At 42.9% G+C, this 18,876-nt stretch overlaps 1 protein-coding gene and 1 long non-coding RNA gene across 2 annotated transcripts; both read left to right on the top strand.

The window, feature by feature from the left end:
- The first annotated feature begins 992 nt into the window (after positions 1-992).
- LOC129167749 (uncharacterized) lies at positions 993-5,302 on the top strand. Its single transcript, XR_008566101.2, has 3 exons — positions 993-4,769; positions 4,861-5,163; positions 5,242-5,302. It is a non-coding gene; the product is annotated as an uncharacterized lncRNA (long non-coding RNA).
- Positions 5,303-9,615: 4,313 nt separating this feature from the next.
- On the top strand, positions 9,616-17,395 carry nr2f6b (nuclear receptor subfamily 2, group F, member 6b). Its single transcript, XM_015970915.3, has 5 exons — positions 9,616-10,086; positions 10,850-10,944; positions 14,670-15,001; positions 15,182-15,428; positions 16,889-17,395. The coding sequence occupies exons 1-5, from the start codon at positions 9,818-9,820 to the stop codon at positions 17,161-17,163; spliced, it is 1,218 nt and encodes a 405-aa protein (XP_015826401.1). The 5' UTR covers positions 9,616-9,817; the 3' UTR covers positions 17,164-17,395.
- The last annotated feature ends 1,481 nt before the right edge of the window (positions 17,396-18,876 follow it).

An 18,876-nucleotide genomic window follows, 5' to 3' on the forward strand; every position in this document is an offset into this window, starting at 1 on the left:
TTTCTCACAGGTACAGTCAAGCACCAAATTTTGTACAGTAGAAGTTTCCAGATGTAATTTCCTGGCAGTAATATTGTTCATAAATGAGCATGGGTCACCAACTCCAGTCTGCAAATGTCACCTGTCTCTTTCCTCCAGCACACCTGCAGAAATGAACAGCCTTCTGCCGAACTCAACATGTTAAAACTAAAAGGATGGCGGCTCTGGAGGAATGGAGCTGGTGACCCCTGGTTTAAATATTGTCTGATGTAGATCAGGCTTAACATAAAAAAAAACGTTTAAGGTTCTGAAGTAAACCCAACACTCATTTTTCCTCTCAGTCTGAAATCAGCAGCTCTGAGAGTACTCCCATGTGAAACATCCGGTTCTGCTGCTGCTGCTGCTGATGTAAACGGCTCAAGTGGCCCGTCAGCAAACAGTGAAGATATCAGATTAAAATGGCAACAAATCACAGCGAATGGGAAGTTTCCCACCACCTCCTGCGTGTCCTGAGAGGAAAAGAGGGCAAATATTGATCGGACGTATAGCGTGTTGCTGTGGAGTCACCCCAGCAGATGTTTTTTCTTGCCTGGTTCCAGCGCCTTGTTTATTTTAAGACCGCTCCTCCGTTCGCTGGAGGTCAAAGGCCTGAGGATGGGTTGAGCGCCGTGAGGGGGAGAGAGTAGCGATGAGTTTTCTTCTGGCTTTGAGGCCAAAGGGCAGCAGGACTAATGAGGAAGGAGCAGAAAGTCATGTGCTAACTCAGAGTTACTCCTCAGGGTTAAATTTTAACCCCTGCTTCAATTTCCTCCACGCTTTAACTAATGCAGTCAACAGACTCTGAAGAACTGTTAAAACCCTCCTCACACTCTCTGTGTACTAAATAAACAGGAAATGCTGCTGGTGTAATTCACCCTCATTAACCTGGTCATATTTATGAAACAAATGCTGCCATGGGTGGGGAACACGCAGCGGACTGCAAACTCTTTCTTCATGTGTTTATCTGTGATCTTCTGATGCAGGAACACAAGCAGGCAGTGAACAAAGGACACGGTCATTCCACTTACCATCTGGCCTCAAAGCCTTTTGTTGATTTGCTGATCTTTCTGTCTTCTGAGTCCACCATAACTGTGATGATCACCATTATTATTATTTAGCAGCAACTGAACAGCTGCTGAATTTCTCAGGCATCAACATTTGGAGGATTTTTAATCGCTTTCCAGAGTCTCATGGTCTAGATGCACCAGGAAGACGACCTAACATGTGAGAATCTGAATCAGCAGGTCAGTGTTTTGAGACAGTGACGTCAAAAACATCAAAATATTTTCAGATAATGATAATATACTGTACTAAAACTGAGTTTTATGTTGTTAACCAACAGGCAGATCTGTATAATTGCTGTGGAGAGACTGTTAAAGTGCTTTACTTCATATAAAAAACAGAAAGGACATTCTAATAGCTGACAGCAGAGTTTTGTGATTATAAAATGGAGTAATATGAATAGAATAGAATAGAATGCCTTTATTGTCACTATACAGGTGTAAAGTGAGATACAGAGCATCTCCTACTCAGTGTAAAACAAACATACTGGTGGGGGGGTTACAGTTCTGCAGCGCTATGTACATATGGACAGTAATGTTCAGTATTGCTGTGTTTTTATTTCATTTTCCTCCACTTTTTGAATGTTTTCTGTAGAACTTGCTTGTTTTCTGAACTTTTATAAACATTTTCTGACATTATTTAGTTTAATATCTGACTATAACGCATATAAGTCTTCCTAGCATGAATATTTAATAGAAAATATTGTTGTGACTCTGCTGAAGAGCCTTAAATCCCAACTCATCATCTTCAGCTTCTCCAAATATTCATCGACCCAAGGAAGCAGGAAGTCAGGATTTATTTGTTTCTGCTTTTTGCAAAAAAAATTCTTATTTATTTACAATTAATATGTTTATGTGATGATTTTACAAAGCAAATATAATCCAAACCAGTGACCCAGGCTGACTACTAATCTCAGTAAGTCTATGATTTTGATTATTAGACAAAAAACTTTATTGACACAAAAACATTACCAACTCAACAAGTGGATTAAATGTTTTAAGATGAATCAGATGTTTTGTTCTGTAGCTAAGTTCAGGTGAGTCTGCTGAATGCTGCCGTTGTTTTGCTCCGACTATTCTGAACTCCTGAGAATGTGCAGACTTCCACCACAGTCGACTTCACGCTGAGAGCAGCTGCATTCCTGACCCGCAGTTCAAAGAGCAACACACACACACACACACACACACACAAACACACACACACACACACACACACACACACACACACACACACACACACACACACACACACACACACACACACACACACACAAACACACACACACACACACACACTGACTTACAGATATGTAAGCTGCACATGTTCTGTTGTTACACAGGAGGGAATATGATCTGACTCTAAACCTGCAAATAAACAAAGCGAGCAGCAAAACTCACGACAACAGGACAGCCAGGGATCTGACCTCTCCTTCACTCAAACTTGTTTTTATCCTGGGAACTTTTTAAAAATCAGACTAAGAAAGGAAAAAAACAAAGTAATGAGAAAGTCTGGACTCACTCATTTCTTAATTAAACTTGAAATAAACTTCTGTTTGGTCTCAAATGAACAAGAACATTTGTAAGATGACCTGATCGACTTTGTTCCCATGATCTGTTCCTTTTTGTGCCAAAGTTTAAACTAATTCCTAAAATTAATCAGGTACCCACCTGTGCAATGCAAAAGGAAAGTGGTAATAATGCTGCTGCAGATTTAAAGTGACAATGTGTAGTTTCTGCCAATAATCTCTGGAAATAGCCATCAAAATGTTGCTGTAAATGTATTAAAAGATGCCCATCCATCCATCCATTGTCTGAACGCGTTTTGTCCACGCAGGGTCGCGGGGGGGCTGGTGCCTATCTCAGCGGTCAATGGCCAATCAGGCGGGATTAGGGGCTTCACGACTTAAATTTTTTTAAAGTCGACTGTCAAGTAATGAAAATCGAGTCGACTTTGACTAGTCGTTGATGACGTCATACACCTGAAGCGGCGTGTGGGGGGGAGGGGGGGGTCGCTGGAGTTTTTGACAATTAAAATTGCACCCTCATTTTCAAAGTTAAACACATATCTTTTAACAGCGGTAGTTTCTGCATCTGTACTGCTCCACTTCAGCTTTCTCCCCCCTCCCCACGTGCAGTGCGCCTGCATTCTCTCAGAGTTCCTGCTGCTCTAAACATTAAAATAATTATTTCATTTTCTGTTCCTCACTTCTGATTACCTTCAATGGTGTCTGTTTGTTGCAACCACCAGGTACAAAAACTAGCTTGTTTTTATTTGACTATTTTTCTGTCCTGTCTGTCTATTATCTTCCTGCATCTCCTCTCAATCCTAAAGAAAAACTGCTACCTGGGTTCATATATATTCACCTCATGAGTTACCTTTGAACTGCAGTTCTAGAAGATCTACTGACCGCAAAAACAGCGGAGTGCTCGCTGCTTGCCGACCACATCAGTGAGGTGAAGTTATTGGAGGGCAAAACAGGTGATGCACCCCGCTCCACAGCAGCGAAACGCATCAGGCACAAATAAAAGACAGAAAACATCAAAGGAAATGAGCCGACATGAACGATCGCGTGTTTAATTTGTTTTTTAGGTGGCGACAACTAATTTGATGTTACTGTGGCCGTGCTCAGGACGCAGATGTCTGGAGCGCGTCAACGGGCAGAGCTTTGCATGCGCAAGCTGGTTAAGGTTAGGATGGGGGTGAGGGGAAGGTTAAATTGCAAGAGGGTAAACCGTCACAATTTGGTTAAATGTCCGTTTTACGGCGGGCGTCAGTACCGACGCTCTGGCACAGCGCGTTGCCTCCCGATGTGCAGGGGCTCGTCACCTGCTGTCTTTTCCGAGGACTGCATCTTGTCGCTCATTATCACGTGACAGCGACTAGTCGCTGAAAGGCATAAAGAGTCACTACAGAGCAGTGAAGTCGACTAGTCGACTAGTTCATACAACCCCTAGGCGGGGTAAACCCTGGACAGAGAGCCAGTCCATCGTAGGGCAACACAGAGACACACAGGACAAACAATCATGCACACACGCACACACACCTAGGACAATTGAGACAGACCAATTAACCTAACAGTCATGTTTTTGGACTGTGGGAGGAAGCCGGAGTACCCGGAGAGAACCCACGCATGCACAGGGAGAACATGCAAACTCCATGCAGAAAGATCCCAGTCTGGGAAACGAATCCAGGACCTTCTCGCTGCAAGGCAACAGCTGTAACCACTGCACCACTGCACCACTGCACAGCCCAAAAGATGCACAGTTGTTGAAAAGTATTTGGAGATTCATAACATATAACCACAAAAATCTGTTCTAAAATACATAGAAGCTGGTTTAAGTCTCTGGGCGACACCATATTGGATGCCATGTTTCCTTCTACGGAAGCCCGTGAGGACAAAACACATTTAATGATTTGTAACAAATGGTTACAAAACTTTCACCAATAATAAACATTGTTGTTTTACACATTTACCTCTTCACTTGTTGCCAGTGATGAAAGGGAGTCTGGTGTGCTTGTCATTTGGTGTCATGTGCCGGGGTGAGTGCTCCTCTCATTTTTGTTCCATCTTTGAGCTGCTGTGTTTCAGGAGAGGGAGGCTCCAGCTGCAGCTCATTAACAATCAGCGGGCCCAGCTATAAGAGGAGGAGGAGGACACATCTCGACGCCGGATGATTAACTACAACTTGGTAGTTCCAGCCCTTTGTGTCTCCAGGTTAACTCTAGTGATTTTTGGATTTTGGAACCCTTGTGGATACACTTGTGCTTACCTGTTCCCAGGAGTTTTGGATCATTTGTGGACCTTACCTTGACTCCTCAGGATCTCCTTGGACTTCTGAAGCTTCTGGAGCTTCTCTGGTTTTCCTGTGACTCCTCTGATTGACTACTTGAACATTTCCACGATCACGCTGGATTACTCACCTGTGCCCCTTAAATCTCCTGGACACAGCATTCCACCGTTCTCCTCTCCTCCCTGCCGGCCCGCTCTCCTGCTCTCCTCGCGCCCCGTCTCCTGGACACCCCCTCTTGGATTCACCCCGGCACTCCACCTACCCTCCCCAATTCCTCAGCCCCCAGCTTCCCGTAAGTCTTTACTCTGCACCTTCCTAGTTTAGACTTACCTCCCTGGACTCACCTGTTCCTCTGCTCTCCCCTCCTCAGACGCTGCGGTTCCGTTGCAATCCCCACTGGACCTTATCCAGTGCGCCCTCAGTTCCCGATTGTTTTAAATAAAATTCTTTAATTTTTCTAATTGACTCGTGAGTGGTGAATTCTGCATGTCTTGGGTTAAACTTGTCCCCAAAACCACGTCATTTGGCTAGAGGTTGCACTCCCAGAGATTTTTGACCCTAATGGGCATCTGTTGGTAAGATCTTACTTAAACTAAAATAATGCTTGCTTGCAATGATTTAGGTATGTACTGCCCCCTATCGCCAGGGAAAATACACATTGTTACTTTAATAAAGAAGACATATTCTGCTAAGTTCAATTTTTTTGCATGCTTTTGTGCCACCATGTGGGTCTCTCCTGCTTCTATAAATGCTCCAAACTTTATAAAAATCTGTCCATCCGTTTTCTGTCCCTGCTTGGCTTTAGGAATTATGTGGCTGAAATAAGCTGTGTCAGAAGTCCCCGTTTGTGATGTCACAGATGGGGACTTGACACAAAACACCTCTCACAGGCAAGAGAGAGCTGCTGCTAGAGGGGGAGCAGATATAGGAGCTTCGGTTCCAGATAAAGGAGCTTTTCAGCTTATAGCAGCCAGAGCAGCGGACAGGTGGGCGTGGCCAGTAACAGCTTATTTTCTTAAAGTGACAGAGCCCTGAAACTGTCAAGAACAAAACAGCTGAAATTGCTTGATGTGAGAGGGATCTCATGCAAAGAACTTCATGAGCATGTTTTGCATCGACCATAAGACCATTACAATTTAAGAATAAAGTCACAATACGTCGCCTTTAAACTCTTAGAGTACGTACCGAGATGTCAAATGTTTTATTGTTCGCATTTCAGGAAGGAGTTCTGTCTTCCTAACCAACGGTGCTTTAACTGAAATAACACAAGATAAACTGGACCCAAGGGAACAAAGTGTCTTTCTGATTTGGGAAAAATGTGTGTCTGGGCATTCTGTTCCAGGTCAATAAATGCTAAATAAATACATACTTCCAGTAAATTTCTTAACATTTTATTAACGGACATAACATAATTCAGCTAAATTCCCCTTTATATGGAAAGCGTTTACGCAGTCCCATTACACGCTTAAAGTGTGAGCAACAACCAGACTGAGCTCTACAATAAAAGAAGCACAAAGGTCAGGGTTTTAGTAATACACATGCCCCCTGAAGCTTAAAGGAAAGCACTAATTCAACTTACAGCAGCTTAGCCTGGTCTCCGTTAACCTCTTAACCAAACAAAAGGCCTAGCGACCCACAAAGAGACCCGCTGTGATGGATGTAGGTTAACGTTGCTCACATTTAAATAAAAACAACCAAGATCCTCTCTTCCTCACAGCCCATCTGATCAGCTCATTACACCGTTCTCATCCTCGGGCTGGTTTTGGTGACCACAGGAGCAGCGTGTTTTTGTCATTCCGGGGGAATTCCTGTGAAAGCATGTGATGAGTAAACTCCTCCGGGTGCAGGAAGGCTCTTTGAACTAGGCGTGTTTGGAAGCAGCAGTGAATACCTCACTGTGTGTTTTTTCTTTTACGTTTGGAGTCGGTTACTGGAAACCTCAGTTGTTTGTTCTGTCCTCCTCTTTTCATGGAGACCTTCACATGACAAAGCTGTTGAGATGGTCAGGAATTCCATTCCTCAGGAGCTCCTCCGACATGCCAAGACGATGGATGGGCGGGTCAGATACAGCTGAGTGAGGCGGAGACAAGATGTGTGTGTTAGAGCGCTTTAGGTCAGTTAAAGGGGCAGTCTGTCTAAAAGTCTGATGTTGTCATCGTATTCAAACAAGAATGGGGCCTCCAGAAAAGTCTCTACGGATGGATGAAATCCCACATTTCTGACCCAGAAAGTTAGGAAAAGTTGAGAATCGTTCCACGGTTTCGTGTTGGGCCCGGTTGGACCTGACTGTTGAACTGAATTACCACAAAAGAAAAAGACAAATAAACCAAGTTGTAAACATTTGGTATAAGTTCAGATTTCTACGCTCTGGAATTTTGTTTGACGTTTGAGATGTTTCCTACTTTGCAGAAAGAATCAGCGAGTCATCAAAACGTATCCTGCTTCACCATCTTTACTCAAACCTCACTGCATTTTTCACAGTTTCAACATAACGAGACATAAAATCTAAATTCTTAAACTTTTTTTATGTCAAATTGTGTGTTCTGTGTCAACGCAACACTGGCTCACCCCTTGAGTTAGGTGTCAAGGTTCAACCTCAACCAAAACATATAATAAATCACCAAACTCAAGTTTTAAAATCTTTAAAACGATCTGGGGAACCGTTTTTAAACGAGAGAGTGTGGGTTGTTGGAAACGAAATATAAAAGAATCAGAAATTGGGAGTTTTTCACAGAACTGTTCAAAGTCTACAAACTCAAGCTAGTAATAGTTAATAAATCTACCACTGCCTCATGTGACGGATTAACTCCTATAAAAATGTCACATAAGTGATATTTTCTCTGCATGAGTCTTTATTTACAGTCATCAACACGTTGTTGAGCCTTTAGGCTCAAAACATTTGTAAAAATCATCATAAACACAAATCGTTGAGTCTCTTTTCTCAGAAAGTGTGTGTGTGTGTGTGTGTGTGTGTGTGTGTGTGTGTGTGTGTGTGTGTGTGTGTGTGTGTGTGTGTGTGTGTGTGTGTGTGTGTGTGTGTGTGTGAGAGAGAGAGAGAGAGAGAGAGAGAGAGGCAGGTGTGAAAAGGAGAAGGCAGCGTATCATATAACCTTTTGACAAGTTGCTCAACAACAACAGGCGCTGCCTGTTATTATTGGGTCAACAGAGCGGGAGGAGGTCTTTGGGATTAGAGCGGAGTTGAGAACATGAGTGTGATTTCCAAGCTCTCAGCCCCCCCACCCCACACACACACAAACACACACCTCCCTCTTTGTCTTACGGCAGAGTTGAGGTTAACTCCCCCGTGCTCCTAGGCTGGCCCTAGGTCAGGGGGAAAGCAGGCAGCCAGTCAGGCAGCCCGGCATTCTTCCTGACTGTGTGTGTGTGCGTGCATGCGTACGTGCGTGTGTGTGTGTGTGTGTGTGTGTGTGTGGCTGCAGCCCACTCTGTGCTCTTTGACTCCACTGGCCTTATAAGGCATCCAGCGCCATGGCAACAGCAGGGCTTGAATAGCAGTGTCAAATCCCTCAGCACACAGACACACGCTCACTCTCCCTGAAGGAGGGAGCAAAGCAGAGAAAGAGGAGGCTATCTGTGGGCTGCTGCAGCGTCTGGCTTTCACTAAAAAAGCTCAGCGACTGTGTTTTCTCTGCTTGTTTGCCTAATTTATTCCTGCCCGGGCCAGCTGAAGGAACGGCAAAAGAGGGAAACAAAAACAAGCTGGATGGTAAAGAGTGTAACAACACTCTCAGAGCCTCTGACAGAAGGCTGGAGCTGCCGGGCGGACAAGCTGACAAAACAAGAAATGGGAAAGAGAGACGCGACTTTGTGAGGCTTTGGAAGAGGAGAGGCCGCTGAGACTGAGGAGATTTCTCAACTCTGCCTTTATTTTGGTTTGTTGTTCCTGTGACATTTGATCCTCTGACCCCTCTGGCTTTGAAGGAGTTGGAGGCACCACAAGAAAACAGACTCTGGTCACAGAGGGCAGACCAAGAGGACGTCTTTGATGCTGGTGGTGGTTCTGAGCTGCAGGAATCACTCAAGAGTTTCTTCTCAGGAGTACAAGAAGAACACCCAGAAACTTTGCCACGTGCAAACCAGCCTTTTAAGAAGAAAACACACAGATTTTTCCTTTTTATCACCATCACTCCGGCATTTCTAAAAGCCTCAACAAGTCAAGAGTGAGTCTGGACTAGAACCACCTCAGATCAGAAGATAGCACCTCAGCACAGCAGGAACTGGTTGGACTAGTTTATAAGTTGGAGGAAAGGGCAGGGCAGTTTAACCCCGTCTAAAGGAGAGCTGTTTTATTTTCCTCTCGCCTGCTTGTCCTTTGGAGAGGAAGTGGTGAGCTGAAATAAAGAAGAGGAGTCTTTCTTCCACCAGGAGAGCCTCAGTTCTCTGTCTCCATCATGCTGAAGGGCTGCTGAGGCAGATTTCTTTCCTTTCTTTGAGGAAGACGGAGAAAGAAAGTGAGAGAGGAAGAGAAAGAAGAAGAAGAAGGAGTCAAAGTGTAATTTATTGTTTCCCGTGAAAAGAGCAGAGCTGCGCCCTTTTCTCTCCTGCCTGAACTCTGAACCACTTGATGTGCATCTGAAGTTTTCTCAGAGCTCGAGAGCCATTGATCAGAGGTCAGGGCAGAAAGCAGAGCCGAGAACAGAGAGCAGCGGGATTAAAGAAGAGAGAGAAAAAAAAGCAGTGGAAGGACCTCCGGGTCAGCCCAGCCAGACAGCAGAGAGGGGAAAGGTCACCGCAGGCGGATCGGGGACCAGTTCTCCATCTACTTTTAAATTTTATTGGATGAAGCTTGCTTTGGGACCAAAGCTGGTGTGAAGGTCTGGAATCAGTTCTTTAAACCTCTGAGGGTGGTGGTGGAGGGGGTGAAGCCGGGGGGACAGGACAGGTCTGTGTATGGTCCACTCACAGGGCTGGGTGTCTCAGAAAATATGGCCATGGTGAGCGGGGGATGGGGGAACCCCAACGGGGACACCAACGGGCTGGGGGACAAGGCTTACCTGAAGAGGGAGGACGAGGACGGGTCGCCCCAGGCTGGGAGCAGCGACGTGGACGTCGGGGACGAGGACAAGGCCTGCGTGGTGGACTGTGTGGTGTGTGGGGACAAGTCCAGCGGGAAACACTACGGTGTGTTCACCTGCGAGGGCTGCAAGAGCTTCTTCAAGAGGAGCATCAGGAGGAACCTCAACTACTCCTGCAGGTAGCTGCAGGGACATTTCTTCAGCATTCATCGAGGTTTTTGATGTTTTCTCATAAATGTTATTTATGTGTTTTTATTTGAGCATTTAGATAAATACAGATTTAACCAAATCTCCCAGTTTTTTTCCCCCCACTATTTGAATATTTTATAGTGGCAAAAAAGCAAATCATTAATGGGGGAAGTGAAAGGATTTCTACGCTCTTTCATGGTTGGTGACGTGCACGAACGAAGCAGTAGATAAACACATTTTTCACTGAGGAATGATATCTCCCAATCTGGGTTTCATCCCTCAAACAGACAAAACAACAAAAGCAGCCAGAAATGAAGCCCTGAAGGTTCGTCATGTGAGGATGGATTACCTCAGAAGGTCAACACTCCCATTATCCTTCACCGCCCCGCTCTCTGCTACTTGTTTATTTCACATAAAAATTGCATTAACTCCCGGTAGAAAACACACCTTTTTTTTTTTTTTTTTTTTTCCTTTTCCTACATCTGAGCCTGAGAACGGCTCTCTGTAGGCAGAACTCATCTGGCTGTAAAAAGCAGCACAAGGGTGTGTAACGCTGATAATTTACAAAGGTCACAGTCTCTGTAGCTTTTCAGCCATGCTGGTTCAGGCAGTTCACCCATAACTTGTGTGTTTGTGTGTGTCGGGGGGGGGGGGGGGGGGGGGCTTCACTACCTCACTAGAGGTTTTAAGATCTTTGAGGGTGAATCAGAATTTGGATGAAAATGATTTTTTTTTCTCTTTTTTATTTTGCAGGTCAAACAGAGAATGCCAGATCGATCAGCACCACCGTAACCAGTGTCAGTACTGTCGTCTGAAGAAATGTTTCCGAGTCGGGATGCGCAAAGAAGGTATCAGAGTCTCACAAACCTGCAACCTGACAGCTCCTCGTCCCTGGCTTTTAAATCGAGCTGCAGGACTTGCTGCAAACTCAAATGATGTCACCTTCTTTTCTATTGTTGAGGGACTTTATTTAAAAACCAAATTAGTCATTTTTTTAACTTTACTGTTTGTTTTATTCCCTTAATTATCCTGCAAAACCCACTTTTATACAAATTAAACCGCAGGCAAACTCAGTGAGACAGAATGCTCTTTATGACCCATTTGTCACAAATGTAGACATTTCACAGCTGAATAACTTGTGAAACAATAAGTTCTGTCCTGTAGCACAGTGGTTCCATGAGCTGGGGTCGGGACCTCCTAACCCTAACCCTATCTGGGGTCACGTGATCCAACAGCTGATGGATGTTTTGTGAATGCACCTAAATTAGGTCTTAAAACAAAGCTGACATTTGCCAGCCATCCCAGCACAATATTTATACTGTCAACCAGAGCATGTTTTCACTCTGCTGCTTGAATTCCTGCAGAGCCGCAGGGCAACTCAGAGACTGATGACCAAACAGGAAAAACAAGAACGTGCATGATGATTAAACTGAATTTATTCAGCTTCATCCACCAAAAACACTATAGTACACTATCTGTGTTGTGTCTACAGGTGACATTAAACCTTGTTTGGATAAATAATCACTTAAACATCCACTCTAATTTCATTTGACTTCAAACTGACTCACGTGGAGGTGCAGCATGAGCCTGGTTGTAACTCACCTGGTGTCACATGGACATCAGGAGCTCTGCCACGCATAGTCTGGGTCTGCAGCAAACGCGTCCGATTATTAATGATCTGTAACGGCTAAAGTCATGACGCAGGTGGAGCAGGTTCCACATTACCTGAAAGTGTGTGCTTCACCTCTGACCCAGTCAGCTTTCAGTCTGAAGAGCTGCAGCTCCAAACAGAAGCTGCTTAACCTGAGGATGGCAGTCCCTCTCTGTCTCAGGTTGGTTTTTAATCTCATTAGGAGGTCTCACTGTTAATTATCACAACGTTTACCTAAAGCGGAGTGAGCAGACTCTCAGGAACAAACATGTTCACTTTATTTTTGCACATTTTGGAGCCAAGAGCATTTATCGTTGTTTGCATAAATGACAGATGAGATGTTACCTGACACTGAATCTAGGAGAAAACAAAATATGTTGAAATAGGATAAATTGGTAAAGGTTGGAGTAGATCACCTGTTGGCTAAAATGTGGGAGGAAGTAGAATCAGTTAAAATATCTTCTGTAACAATGAAAGAACCTTAATTTTGTTTATTTTCTGTAAATATTTTGGAACATTTGTATTAATCTTATTCTAATTAATTTCTAGGTTTAATCCGAGTTATACAGTAATCTGATGGAAGATTTAAATAAGGTTTTATGGTATTTTGCTGAATTTAAAGCTAAATAAAGCAACTATAACTGCTCTCTAAACCCACATTAGGTCTGATTCAGTTTTCTAATTTTACATTTATGTAAACATTGACGTTTCAGATTATATATTTTTAATAAATACTTACATTTTACTCCTACTTTACTATATGGATGTAATTCTCTCATGAAAAACTGCCAGAACGACTCTGCTGAAACCAAGTTTGCTTTGATGTCAGTGATTAAAAATCTCTATAAGGTAAAAGTTTAAGTGAATTTGTTTCAGCTGAGATCCTTTTACCCTTTTAATGATCGCGGACACATTTTAGTCCTTGTTGGACAATGAACGGAAAAAATGTATTCAAAAAATTCTGAATGTTTAAAGAACTTAAATGTAATTTCCTGAAATAATAATAATAATAATTATTATTATTATTTTATTATTATTATTATTATTATTAACTTGAAATTTCTCCTTAAACAGCTTTTTTGTGTGTACATCTTTTTATTTCCTCCAGTTATTTTTAGATCTGTGGACCTTGGAGACTTTAATAAAAACATAAGTTCCAAGAAACTTTGAAGATTTAGCTGTTAAAGTGTTTTTCACTAAAAAATAACTAAAACCCAGCTCATCTAAGTCAACAGAACCAAGTTGAAGAGAAAATAAAACATAATTTCAAAAGAAGCTGATTGAACCCATAACCTCCTGAGACCCAGCTGTTCATTTTGGTCTGCTGTAGACATTTAAGTTTTCACGCTGCACGTGCCACTCTGGATGGGAGGACACCTGTAGCTTTAAAATGATGTCACGTTTATGGGGGTGTGGCCTTAGCAACTTTCATTCTTTGGTCTTTTCAAAATGGCCAACCTCCCCCAGAAAAGGAAAGGCAAGAATAACATTTGTATTAAAATATCATCTAATCATTTAGATTATTTTTTACAAAACAAACATCAGATATGTCATTTGAGTTAGTTTTCAGAACTAAGTTAATTTATTTTTACAGGAAAAGTGGTGGTCATTTCACTAATGTGCACATCAGGGCTTTTCAGTAGATTCTTGTAGAAAAAGGCAGAAATAATTCTCAGCATAATAATTCTGCAAGATTCAGACAAAGATGTTTCAGAAGATTAGAGTCCAGAAAGGCAGGCGTGTGTGAGAACAGAACCATCTGGGCCAAAAGCATCATGAAGGAGTCTGACTTTTGTGTTTTGAGCCAAACATAAATGTATTTGTGTTTAATGATCTCAGATATCAAGTGAAATGTGCAAATTGTGTTTTAGGGATGTCTTTTAATGACCCAGCTTTTACATCACACACACATGTTATACATCAAACTCTTCAGCTACTTATCCTCTCTCTCAACATGTCAAAATATGACAGATCTGAGCAGAAACTGAAAAATCTTCACCCAAAGCATAATTTTCTTATCTGAATATCTTTATAAATGTGTTATCACCATAGCTGCAATAAACTGAAATAGAAAAAATGGATTAAACACGTGTTAGTGTCACGCTTTGGGAGAAGCGTGTCGTGCGCTCTGCTGAGAAGGTCTGAGAGACTCCCCTCCATACAGGACCTGTACACCTCCAGGACATTGATGTGTGCAGGTTGGTTCACAGCAGACCCATCTCACCCTGGACACTGTCTCTTTGACTCGCTCCCATCTGGCAGGAGGTCCCAATCCATTCGGACCAGAATCGTAGACCTGCCCACTTGTTTCAGTCACCTGACCCGAATGTTGTGTTTGCACCTGAACTGTTCTGCTCTGATCAGTACCTACAGCTGCTTCTCTAATTATTGCCTCCCTATATTATTATTATTTCATTGTGTTTATTTCTTGATTCAGTTTTTGCTTATCGTTTATTCTCTCTTACACCAAGTACTGCAGCAGTTTCCTAATGTTGATTTTCACACATGTGGCAATAAAACCCTTTTGATGCTGAATGTGATTCAGCTGCTGCTGCAGACAAATGGAAGGGCACTTTTCCTGCTACTAACTTAAATAGAAGTAGTTGTCATTTTGCTCAAAATGTTTAAAAGCATTCATGATAGGTGATGTAATAGTAACCTAAAATGTTTTATTTATTCATTTTTTAGGTAAATATCGGTATCGGTTGATATCGGTATCAGAAATTAGGAATCAGATGATATTGGTATATCAGATATTGATGCAACAGCCAATATCAAACATCCCTAGTTTTGCTAAATTAATTAAACAATAACAAAACACGAAATTAAAGTCAAGAGAATTTGTAATGCTGTTTTTACCACCCTAAGACTTTATTTAGAAAATCATGTTTACCTGGACTGAACTGGTGTGTTTCTCTGCAGCCGTCCAGCGAGGTCGAATCCCACCGTCTCACTCAGGTATCAGTCCAAACTCCCTCTCTGGAGTGGTCGGACCAGCAGGTCCAGGCCCCGTTGGGGCAGACTACTTTAATGGACAACCGGTGTCAGAACTCATCTCTCAGCTCCTCCGGGCCGAGCCGTATCCCAGCAACCGCTATGGTACCCCCTACCCTCAGCAGATGCAGGCGTCGGCGAGTGGAGCCTCAGTCATGGGCATCGACAGCATCTGTGAGCTGGCCGCACGTCTTCTTTTTAGCACCATCGAGTGGGCCAGAAACATCCCATACTTCCCAGAACTCCCAGTTTCAGAGCAGGTTGGTCAAAAGAGTCCATATTTAAAACTTTTAATCTTCAAATTAAAGTTAAAAGTTCATCATGGGTTCAGTTTTTAGCCCAGAGTGAAACCAGAGAATCAAAGGGTGGTCTGTGAAGGACTGTAACAGCATAACTGAAAACAGATGACAACACAGCGTGGTCTTTATTACACCCTACAGGTGGCGCTGCTGAGACTGAGCTGGAGTGAGCTGTTCATCCTAAATGCAGCTCAGTCTGCTCTACCTCTGCACATGGCTCCTCTACTGGCAGCAGCTGGGTTCCACTCCTCTCCCATGTCTGCAGAGCGGGTTGTCTCCTTCATGGATCAGGTCCGGGTTTTCCAGGACCAGGTGGACAAGCTGAACCGGCTGCAGGTGGACTCAGCTGAGTACAGCTGCCTTAAAGCCATAGCACTCTTTTCTCCTGGTGAGTTCCAGTGGGCCTTCCTCGCAGGAAAAACCCAAAACACAGCAGTCAGTTGGAAGTTTTTAAACCCTGTCAGCTCCAGGAATCCGTTGATTCTGGGTTTGACCTTAATGAAAGGAGGGAAACGATAGAAAATCTTCTTTGAACCAAAAGATTTGGCATCAGAAGATTATTAGCAAACCCAAAGCCTAAGAATGTAATGGTTTAGCAGGAAAATGGACATCTGGGGGGGGGGGGGGGGTATGAATAAATACCACATTTAAACTGCCCCGAAGCTTACAAAAGTGTAATAGCTCATTTGTTTTTAAGTTAAAGGAGCAATATGTAAGAATGAAATAGGGATGACATCCTTTAGTGAAATTTGGTTGCTGCAGGTGATTTTCTGTGTTAAAAGTGGCTCTCACTGCCGTTCCGTGGGTTTCATGGCTGGTGCCAGTTACGGATCAGCGCCAGAAGATTCTAGATGACAAACAAAGACGAGTGAATTGATAAGTAGATAAATGCATTGTAATAACTGGTGCTAGCACTTTTGGGTGTTTAACGTAGGGAGCATTTACTACATTCATTACAGTAGTTTGCCTCCCCTAACCCTTCTTGCTGTTAGCTTGCTGTTATAGCTCTGAACGACTCATTAAAGGAAGTAAAACTCCACAATTGACTCATCATTCACTTCACACGCACATTTCACCGTAATATCGAGTTGTTGATAATTGAAAAAGTAGCATGAGATATTTTTATAGCCGACTGTTTGCTTCTGTCTTTAACCGATGTTAGAGTAAAACAAAAAGAAGTGGTGGCTTCTTGGAAATACAAGATATAACTTCTGGGTCACTCCTGTTTACTGGCTTTGGGTCTTTGAACAACTCTGGAGCTTTTTGCCTGCTGGTGTCGAATTACAAATGCAGGCGCTGCAACAATAGCTTGCCAGACACATGACAAACTCACAGATTGTAACTGACAAACCCCTGAAAAGGAAATCTGTTTCAATGTAACCTTCCTTCCATCGGGATTGAGATCTTAGACTGTTTTGTGATAATTTCACTGTAGAATTCTGACATATTGCTCCATTAATCTTCCCAAATGTGATAAAAACAACTACATGCACTACCACTTGGATTATATCTACTGCTCCTCCAAGTTAAGAGAGCCAGTTGTGGTGGCTCAGACATCTGGTTAGGATGCCTTCCTGGGGAGGTTTTTTGGCCATATCCAAATGGGAAGAGACCTAAAGAGAGACCCAGCACACGCCGGAGGGCCTTATGTCTCTCAGCTGGCCAGGGAACACCTTGAGATTCCCCCGGAGGAGCTGGCCCAAGTGGCTGGGGAGAGGGAAGTCTGGGCCTCAGGCTGCTGCCCCCACACACTACCTCAAAATAGCAGCAGATTTATTTTGGAAATCAAATAAAGAAATAATGAAGCAGAATCAGAGGATTTGATATTAGTGCTTCCCTGTGTTGCAGATGCATGCGGTCTGACAGACCCAGCCCATGTGGAGTCCCTGCAGGAGAAAGCCCAGGTCGCCCTGACCGAGTACGAGAGGCTGCAGTACCCCAACCAGCCTCAGCGCTTTGGCCGCTTGCTGCTGCGCCTCCCGGCTCTGCGCGCCGTGCCAGCTAACCTCATCTCCCAGCTCTTCTTCATGAGATTGGTGGGCAAGACGCCGATCGAGACGCTGATCCGAGACATGCAACTATCAGGGAGCTCCATCAGTTGGCCCTATGCCCCGGGACAGTAACACCCCCCCATACACCCCGCTGTCTCAGGGCCTCAGGGGGAGACAGACTATGAGATCAGGTTTTCAAGGAATCCGAGCTCCCAGAAAGTATCTGAATGTCATAAATGCTGTTTTATGTTTTTAAAGTCCCAGTTTGGGACAATTCTCTCCAGTTTTGATAGAAAACGTTTGCAGCTCTGCTCTGACTTTTGGCCGATCTCGCTCTTTGGTCGTCTCGCTCTGAGTAAACAGGGCTTTCATTAAAACACGCGCTCACATGAGGTCATGTGCCTCTTCTACCTCCTCCCATATGACCCTGAATGTGACTCCCGTTTGAACCCAGGCTTTGTGTGCTCTTCCTGCTTTGTTGTGTCGTCCAAAATGATGCTGTAGCAGCCACGAGCGCTCCACCAGGCAGTGCAGACCACCTTCTGAATGTCATGAACTCAGTTTGAGTGAACACAGATCTCATTTCTTTGTAATCAGACTGCAGGGATGGGCAAGTATTAAAATATGCCCTGGTGTTCAGCCAGTCACATCCCTGTAGAACATTATTACCTCATGTTTTCTACATCTGAATCAGAGATTGTACAACAAACTACTCGTGTACATAAAGGGATTAACCCAAACTGAAGGCTTAACTGTTTAAAAAGGTTCGTAAAATGTAGAGTTTGATGTGAGAAAACACAAAGTGATGAATTTCTGCTGCCTGGACTCTGTTTCTTTTATAAAAGTGAACTTTTTTCTTGTTTCTGTACCTTTTAAAACTCTTGACGGATGGAAATCAAGTTATATAACGACTATCTGATGTCCTCTGATGTTTAGGAGTATAAGTGTGTATGGAGGTAAAGGTACTTAATGGTTCCTGAGAGTTGCCATAAACTGCATCATCATGTTATACTAAATTGCCAAAATTGTTTACTGAAACAATTTGATGAACAAGTTTATGGTATGAATGAATTATCAGATGTTTTATGGGCAAAATAATGATAAGGAAAGAATGGCCCAGATCCCTAATGCTGGCATCACTTTTTGTTCATTTGTTGAAAATTTAACTTTAGTGATTTGAATGTGTAGCTTCAAGTGTAAATTCATGTTTTTAACTACACCAAAACTAAAAAAGACAAAACATATGTCTCTGTCTGAGTCATTATTTTAGATTAATGTAACGTTAATTTGCTTTTATCAATAGCACAGAAAGTAAAACAATGATTTTATTATTCTTTAAATTTTACCATCCCGGATCAGCGTCCTGATATTTGCAAAACAAATATCTTACTTAAGATCTTTGCTGACTCATGCTGCAATAAACAAAATGTGATTTATTTACTGTTGTACAAAGAAAAACATTAATGTTTAACCACTTACTAGACGATTAATTTAATTAGGTCAAGAATTCATATTTAGATCAATTTTCATTCATATTTAAAGGATTTGTTAGAGTTTAAAGTGAAATTTCTATGTTTGAAGTTCATCATATGAACCCACTTAAAGCTGGTTTTGCAAGAATAAAATAAAACTGTCAAAATGCATTTTGTTGTGAACTAAAACACCTTTAAAAAACTGCTTATATTCAGTGATCTGAGACAAAAACACCATTACTGACGTCTGATCCAGTCAGTAAAGTATAAAACCAACCAACAGAGGGCAGCACCAGTTTGCATTGGTGTCGCTGGGATCGCTTCTGGCAGAAAGCCTTCTTGCTCCCCCTGCTGGACGCTCTCTGTAGGTGCA

This window comes from Nothobranchius furzeri, chromosome 8 (assembly GCF_043380555.1).
Source record: "Nothobranchius furzeri strain GRZ-AD chromosome 8, NfurGRZ-RIMD1, whole genome shotgun sequence".
In the NCBI taxonomy this organism is placed as follows: Eukaryota; Metazoa; Chordata; class Actinopteri; order Cyprinodontiformes; family Nothobranchiidae; genus Nothobranchius; species Nothobranchius furzeri.

What these genes read in the sequence shown, in the direction of transcription:
- nr2f6b (XM_015970915.3), top strand. Translation starts at nt 9,818, where the DNA reads ATGGCCATGGTGAGCGGGGGATGGGGGAACCCCAACGGGGACACCAAC. An exon ending in AACCTCAACTACTCCTGCAG is followed by an intron (nt 10,087 to 10,849) that starts GTAGCTGCAGGG and finishes TTTATTTTGCAG; the next exon opens with GTCAAACAGAGAATGCCAGA. An exon ending in AGTCGGGATGCGCAAAGAAG is followed by an intron (nt 10,945 to 14,669) that starts GTATCAGAGTCT and finishes GTTTCTCTGCAG; the next exon opens with CCGTCCAGCGAGGTCGAATC.